This window comes from Seriola dumerili, unplaced genomic scaffold (assembly GCF_002260705.1).
Source record: "Seriola dumerili isolate Sdu_G_001 unplaced genomic scaffold, Sdu_1.0 BDQW01000052.1, whole genome shotgun sequence".
Classification (NCBI taxonomy): Eukaryota; Metazoa; Chordata; class Actinopteri; order Carangiformes; family Carangidae; genus Seriola; species Seriola dumerili.
In genome coordinates this window covers 16,509,766-16,517,613 of record NW_019174307.1, presented here as the reverse complement: position 1 = coordinate 16,517,613, position 7,848 = coordinate 16,509,766, and the positions used below count along the sequence as shown (strand labels likewise).

The following is a 7,848-nucleotide window of genomic DNA, read 5'->3' as shown; positions in this document are numbered from 1 at the left end:
TTATTCGCATTGCGTGAGGATGTGTGTGTGTGTGTGTGTGTGTGTGTGTGTGTGTGTGTGTGTGTGTGTGTGTGTGTGTGTGTGTGTGTGTGTGTGTGTGTGTGTGTGTGTGTGTGTGTGTGGTGCACAACTCAAGAGGGATTGAGTGTGTGTCAGCTGTGTTGCCACCGCTCGATTGACCGCACTTGGAACAAGTCAGGGCAGGACTTCCACTCTATTGACCAGGCGACACCGTGCGCTCTATAAAGTATCGACGACCACACCGACGCCCAAGACACTGGAGCACACACCTCATCTATCACACACACACACACACACACACGCCCTCATGCGCAAGCACGCACACATAGAGCCATCTTATAGAGATTTTTCAAACTTCTTTGATGGCCGTCTCTGATCTTTTTATTTTTCTGCAATAACCAGAATGAGCCTCTCCAGTTCTCCTTTTCCTATAACATCGGGCTGTTTTGTACCATGAAGTTCACGGGTATACATTTTTTCGACACAACTCACCCAGTCCTGTCCCCCAGTTGTATTACTCGCTGGGATGGTGTCTGCATCCCGTGTGTGGTTTTGATGCAGACATCTCCTCTGCAAATCCTCTTTTCCTCAACAGTGAGGGCAATTATGGTTTATATTACCATGAGTAATTGGCAGTCTAGCTGTATAGGCATTTGTCTGCACCTGAAAAATGACCCTGATGTGAGCGCCAACAGAGGGATGAACTGAGGAGGAAAAGAATTGATTTAGTCATAGGGTCTTTTCTCAGGGGCAAAGCTCCCTGGTCTCGGCGCTCATAATGAAATAAATGTCCGTCTTTTATCAGGTTGTACCATGTGATGGCGTGGGGGGTGCCCCTGGTCATGGCCTCTTTACCGCTACTAAAGGGTTACTACGGCCCCGCAGGAGCCTGGTGGTGAGTACAGCCAACTGTTCAGCCACAGCATAATTTTTTTTGTTTTGTCAGCCAGCGACAGCGTATTTTCTGTTAAATGTCTTTACTTTGAAAGGGGGGGGCACAGCTCTGGCCTCATTCCAGCACCAGACAGGCTCCTTCCCTCATAAGGTTTTATGTGATAAAAATTGGCAATTATCAGCACATCTTTGAACAGTGAAACGCCCCCTTCTCACACTCCAGTTCTTGTGGTGAATTGAAAAAGCATTATTTGTTTGGAGGGTAGTTAAGGGGGTGAGGAAAAAGGGGAAGAGGCCGAGGAGAGGAGGCGGTGGAATGAGAATTGGGACAGAGCCTTAATCTCCGGGCTCGGCTCTCTCTTTCCACTCTCGGCTTATTAATAGCTACAGCTGCACAGCTTTTCCCCTCCGCAGTCACACAAGTCTGTCTTCCGCTCACGCTCTCCCTTTCCTTTGTAACCCCCTCAACGCTCTCTCTCTCTCTCTCTCTCCCTCTCTTCCCCCAGCTGGATCACAGACGATCACGTAGCCTGGAGATTTGGGATGTAAGTAGACCCTTTCAGCGCCGCCATCAAAGCTTCCCCCACTGGGGGAGGGCTGTCTCTGCAGGGAAATGTGAAGGGTTGCATGTCAAGGGAGCCTGCGGGGTTTTTTCCCTCTTGGTGTAAGGCCAAGATATGTGTGTGTCTGTGTTCGTGTGTGCACCCGTGGATGTGCCTGTATCTGCCTCTGCCTTGTTAGATTTAGGGGAGTTGCTACACTGTGTATTTAAGTGTTTAGGACGGCTATGAAGGATTATGCCTGTCTACTGCTTTCTGCAACTGGCCCTAAGTCTGCAAGGGCTCTGCTGATTCCCCGGCGCAGACACTTAAACACACACATACACACACACGCACACACACGCACACAGCAACACTTTGCTACGAGCCAAGGTAATCGCGTTGCTGCTCGCAGCATCAGCAGGGAATCAATCTTTCTAAACAAATAAGCACGCACACACTCAGACAGACTCACGCAGACACACACACACACACACACACACACACAGACACAAAGACATGCAAAACAACACATAGCTATCAGCTGTGCTAAACGAGCCTGTGTCTCTTTTATCAGTGCTCCTCTGCTCCCCGGCTCTCTCTAGTTTTCCACACTGTCGTGGCCCAGGGGGACGAGCTGCTCACAGGATCAGGGAATCTTCATTAGCTCTAATTACATCAAACCAGACAAGAGATTAGAGGCCAAGGCAACACGCGTCAAGGAAAAAACACATACGCTCAAACACACACACCCTGCTGACAGCTTGCTGGGAAAGTAGCAGGAGGGCAGAGGTTGCAGTATTAAAGGTGAGCAGTGGAAAAGGTGGGAGGAGAGACATACGGGGTACAGTTAGAGAGATGGGGAAATACTCATCAGGAGAAGGAAAGAGGGGCGGCACACCGGGACGCGAAGGAGAAGAGAGTCAGAGAAATAAATTGCCCTCGTCTCTGCCCACGCCCCGTAGTGTGTCTTCATCAGAGTTCAGCGAAGCGCGCAGACAGGACAGAGGAGGCGGGGAAGGCGCGGAGGAGGAGGTAGAGGGTGTGAAAGAGGATGAAAGAGGAAGGAGAATGAAAAGCAGAGGACAGCGCTGTGTGACGGAGGTGCAGAATTTCAGGGGTTGAGTCAGCAGTTGGAAGCACTCGGGCTTAGCTGAGTCACCGCTCTTAGAGGTTCCCATCGCTATGTTTCACAAGCCCTGGTCAGACGAACCACTGAAAAACAGATGGCTCTATATGTGGGGATGGCAATGTCAACTGATTGATCAACCACTTTGGTCCATATTGAAATAATAAAAAGGATTGCCATGAATTTTAACTGAATATATATATATATATATATATATTAATATATTGAATATATTCATTGTCCCCAGAAGACGAATGCTTTTGACATTGCTGCTCCTCTGAGTTCTGCTCCAGTGTCATCATCAGGTTGACATTTTTGGCTTTAAGTGAAATATCACAACAATTCATTGGATGGATATCCGTTAAAAATTCTTTACAGCATCCAACAATGAATATTAAGGATTATTGATTATTACTGATCTTTTTTCTGTAGCGCCACCAGCAGGTCAAAGATTTCACCTGTCTAAGGGCATGACATGTGGTTGCGGTTCATTTTGACGACTATCAGGTGGATTGTCATGAAATTTGGTACAAACATTCATGTTCCCCTCAGGATGAATTGCAGTAACTTAAGCGACTTTTCATCCAGCACACATCATCTGGTCAAAATTTTAATCTGTCCAGTTCTTTGGTTTATGACCAAATACTAATTACAGTCCCAGCAGCCTCAGCTGTACTTTGTGTTTAGTAGTAAGTGTTAGCATGCTAACACGTTAAAATAAGACGATAAACATTGTACCTGCTAAACATCACTAGGTTAACATTATCATTGAGTGCATGTTAGCATGTTGATGTTAGCATTTAGCTCAAATATAGAGGCTCACAAAGCTGCTGGTCTGCCTGTAGACTCTTAGGCTCGCTTCCTTTCAACTTTTACATGTGTGAATCCGACACACCCTGAACACCCTGCTCTGTCTCTGTGTTGCCTCCTCCCTTTCTGTCTCTCCCGTTCGCCTGTTTCTGTGTAAGTGGTTGAACAGGTAGATCGTGATCTTTCACTTAGCAGTAGGATCGTGTGGGTCAAAGTTGCAGTTAGGCGCTAACCCCCATGGATGGGTCTCTGCACGCACTCTAGTCTCCCACTGAGCACTTCAATTAAGGCTTCTTTCATCCGATCCTCATTCTTCACTTCAGAGCAGTATGGAGGGAAGGCCAGGCTAAAGCCATGAGATTGAATCTGAGCGCATTTGTGATGATCTTTCTTTAAGGGTTTCCACCTTTGCTCACTTTTGTCCTTTCCACCAGCTCTTGAAACCCCCACTGTATTTATCCGTCTTTCTATCCATCCTTCCCTAGTCGATCTATTGGTTGCAGCCTATTTCTGCTATTCATTCTCTCAATGACCTTATCCCTCTTCCTGCCTTTTAATCACCCAGCGCTTCTTTCTTATTTCTGCTCTTTCTGGTCCTGACCCACAATTTGCCATCATCCATCCACCTTTCCATCCTCACCTCTATTCTTGTCTTCACGTTTATCATCCTCTGCCCACTCCGAATCTTCTCTTTCTCTCTCTCTCTCTCTCTCTCTCTCTCTCTCTCTCTCCCTCAGTCTCATTCTCATTCTCTCCCTCCCGTCTCCCTCTTCCTCTCCCTCTTTCTCCGGGTAGTGCTCAGCTGTAGAGCACAGCGGACTCTAATGGCAGATCATTATCATGCTAATTAGAGCACTTTGTAGCTGCCGCCCGTCATTCTCTCCTCCTCGCAGCCCCCCAGCTAAATCAGTTAAAAAGGCACCCCCCACCGTTCCCCCTCTCCGCCAACACCCCCTCCCCACCCCACTCCGTCTCTCCATCATTAACAGGGACGTGCGCTGGCGTAATTGGACGCTGTTTATTCCGCAGATCGGGTTATTAAATCACACCGAGGTGACGCTCGCGCAGGTCTCCCCTGAAACGCTTTCATCATTGTCCCATGCCATTATTGAGTCTGTGTGGAGGCGCACATACACATGCACACACACACGCATGTTCAAAGAGGGTATTCTTTGTATATTGATGTTCCCTACAAGACACGAAGGAACACGATGTGTACAGCAGCCTTTCTCTTTCCCCGTTTCCTGCTGTGGCACAAAGGCATACCGTCTCAGATTCCCCTGCCAATAAAAAGTTTAATTTGATAATGCTAAGTGAGTTTCTTCCGACCCGCAGGCTTGGATGACAAGTGTGGACGAAGTTAAATTAGGCCAAGGACCTAATATTTGCCTTTTCAGATGCTGCTAAAAGATGCAATTTTTAGCACACATGCCAAGGAGATTTCAGACACGGTATTGAACATTTATTCCCAATCCATTTTCCTCTGAAACTACATGTCTCTGTCTATTTATGGGTCATAGACAGACCCAGATTCTCTTTTAAATGTCAGACTTTTTTCTTCTGGATCACGATCGGGCCTTTAATTACTCCTGGTGTTATTCCTCTGCACAATCCATTTATGCTCATCACGTAGGTGCATTTGGTGCCAGGTGCTCAGGAGGACTTGGGTGTTGCGCAGCACGGTCTCAACTGCTCAGAGTTACTGAAGCTGAACAGAGAAGTGGTGGCCAGGAACCTGTCTATCAAAGTGAGACAAAGGCCTGTTTCGTGATTACAGGGAGAGGCTGAAACTCCTCGGAGCTTACATCACCTCCCAAGAGGTTGCATAACACAAGACTGCCATTCCAACAAAGCCATCACCCCCGTTTCCCTCACTCGTCTCGCTCTCTTTCATCCGCTCAGAAATACCTGACATATTATTCTCCCCCGTGTCTCCGTTGATTGTCAACCCTTCATCCCATAGGAATGCCTTGCATTTCAGGTGTTGTGACTCTCCTGGCATTACCTTTTGTTCTCAGTCTCAGTACCTCTCTTCTCTCCTCACTGAAACTACATGCAGTCAGGTCCAGAGGTGCTGAGTCAGGTCTATTCCACGCTGTGCTGTTTATGTACATACCGTGTCCTCTGCACGTCTGCTGGTTAGAATAATTCTGTCCAGTGTCCACCAGTTAAACAGTCTCACCTATACATAAATACACTGAGATGTGCAGTTCAGTTTAGTGTACTTGTTGTGACTCTTAGGGAGACCAAGAGAAAAATGAGGATCGTGTCATGTGACAGACAGAATAACAATGGTTTTAAGGGAAACATCACACCAGAACAAACTTTTGTCCAGGTCTACAACACATCATACCTCCCAACAATAGCCATCTCAGATTACGATCCTGAAGAGGGAATCTTATTAAATGAGTTTCTGCGGTCTAATCTCTTTAGAGGGCCTGGTATGCTATTATGTTCTCTTATGGTATAAACTCCATTAGGATATATGACACATTATTTGTGTATGGGAAATTAAAGTTCTGTGTGTGTTTTTTTTATTTTTTGTTTTGTTTTTTATTCTTCTTCATTTCATTTCTGACTACCCGCTCGTGTCTGTGCTTCGCAGATGGTACGTGCCTCTGTTCAGCCTCATCTTCCTGATGATCTGCTGCTATGCCAGGATCATCTGCGTGGCCAATGAGAGGGTGAGTGCCTCCTTGTGCGTTCAGTCAGCAGCAGCAGCAGCCCAACACACTGGCAATTAAGCTGAATCCAAATGCATTGTGACCTTTTTAGAGAATGGGCATTAGTGAAAGCGAAGACAGGAGTGCTGTTTGCGTGTTCTTCGATTTCTGGAATAGTGGAATAGGGTAAAAATTCTCACAAAAATAGGGTTGAGAAAAATCTCACAGCAAAATGTATGTGTGATATATCAGAGTGGGTTTATATGTAGAATGAAATAAAATAAAATGACAGTAACAAGTCAAAATCCTCACACATGCAGCAGCACTGATGTTATATGCATTAATGCCGAAACAGTGCTGCTCTGATAACCAATAATCATTTAAATGTGGTTTAGTACAACTTGGGTTTTATTTTTCTACTTTTGGCCATCTCCTCTCCGGATCATGATAACATTGTTATCGCCATAGTGAACTGCAGTTGCTAAGATTTGGGATCACGGTGACATGGCAATAAAGCCCAATAGTTGTAAACAAGCCAACAGTTTAGTCATGTTGTCCGGGCTATTTGCGTGTAAAATTCAACACATACACATAGTAGGTCAAAGTTGAACCAGGAAGTAATTTTGTAAGCTGTTATAGTTATTTACAGCAGTTTGGGTAATAATTTCACAGTTTTCCTTTGTTTTATATTCAGGGACATTTAGCTTACCTGGGAGTCTCCAGGTCTTTGGGATGAAATTTTGCAGTAGAGTGGTCTCACTATGAAAGTAAGATCCCAGTTACAATAAGCTTGAATCATTTCTTAAAGCTACCGATTATTCGGATCTTTGAACTTTTTGTCGGTAGAAACGTTTATGTTTATATGTTTTAGTAATTGTCTTTCATGCTACTGGGTGGAACCAAATTTGGAAATTATGAATCTAATGTACTTCTATACATTGCAATTTTAAGTCTTTATCAAGCATCAATCAACATTTTCTACAAGCATGTACAGGTACACAGGTGTGTGTGTTTGAGCTTTGGAGGTCTTTTTTTCAGATTACACAGAGGCACCAAAGTGAGAAGCTTTAATTCTAGATCTGTACATAGTGGTTTTCATTTTATTTAAATAAGTAAATATAATTTTTATTTAATAAGCAAAAATGTTACCATTCACTTGGTCCAGCTATTCAAATGTGAAGATTCGCCACATTTTTGTGACTGTTGGTTGGGCCAAACGTGGTATTGGAAGATGTAATCTTTGCCTCTGTTTGGTTTTTATATGATTGTAAATTGGATACCTTTGATTTCTGGATTGTTTGTTGGACAAAACAAGCTCTTAGAAGATGAATCAATGGCCTCACAGAACTTGTTTGATGGAAATTTTCCACTATTTTGACGTGTCATTCACTTAACAGTCGACCAGAGTAAGTAAACCACTGATTAATCAATCAACCGTTAGTTGATATCCTTGGCATGCTGGCGTGTAGTTTTCCATTGTAAGGGTGCAGTAAAAGCCCAGAGGCAGCATTCCGTAAAGTTCACATAGATGCCATTCCCCTGATCTGATGACACCACACAATGTGGCTGTAGTGCCACTGGAAGGCCACTGGCACACTTGTGTTACAACAGTGTGTGTGTGTGTGTGTGTGTGGGGGGGGGGTGTTTCTGGTTGTAAATCGTCAATTACAGAAAGAGAAGAAGGGAGAATGAGGCCAAAGCCATACCAGACTCATATTGAAGGGTCACTGTGAGCACTGGCATTCTCTGTTTGGGTGTCAAGAGTCCGAGATGGGACAGTGAAACAGATTTT

General features: G+C 45.0%; 1 protein-coding gene across 1 annotated transcript in view; it reads left to right on the top strand.

Annotated features, from left to right (window-relative positions):
• The window catches only part of LOC111218680 (cyclic AMP receptor-like protein A), a 50,038-nt gene that overhangs the window by 12,305 nt on the left and 29,885 nt on the right, over positions 1-7,848 (top strand). The window contains exons 7-9 of the mRNA XM_022741092.1: positions 827-916; positions 1,422-1,460; positions 5,999-6,077. Coding sequence (XP_022596813.1) covers positions 827-916; positions 1,422-1,460; positions 5,999-6,077 — 208 coding nt within the window. The remainder of the gene's footprint in view (positions 1-826; positions 917-1,421; positions 1,461-5,998; positions 6,078-7,848) is intronic.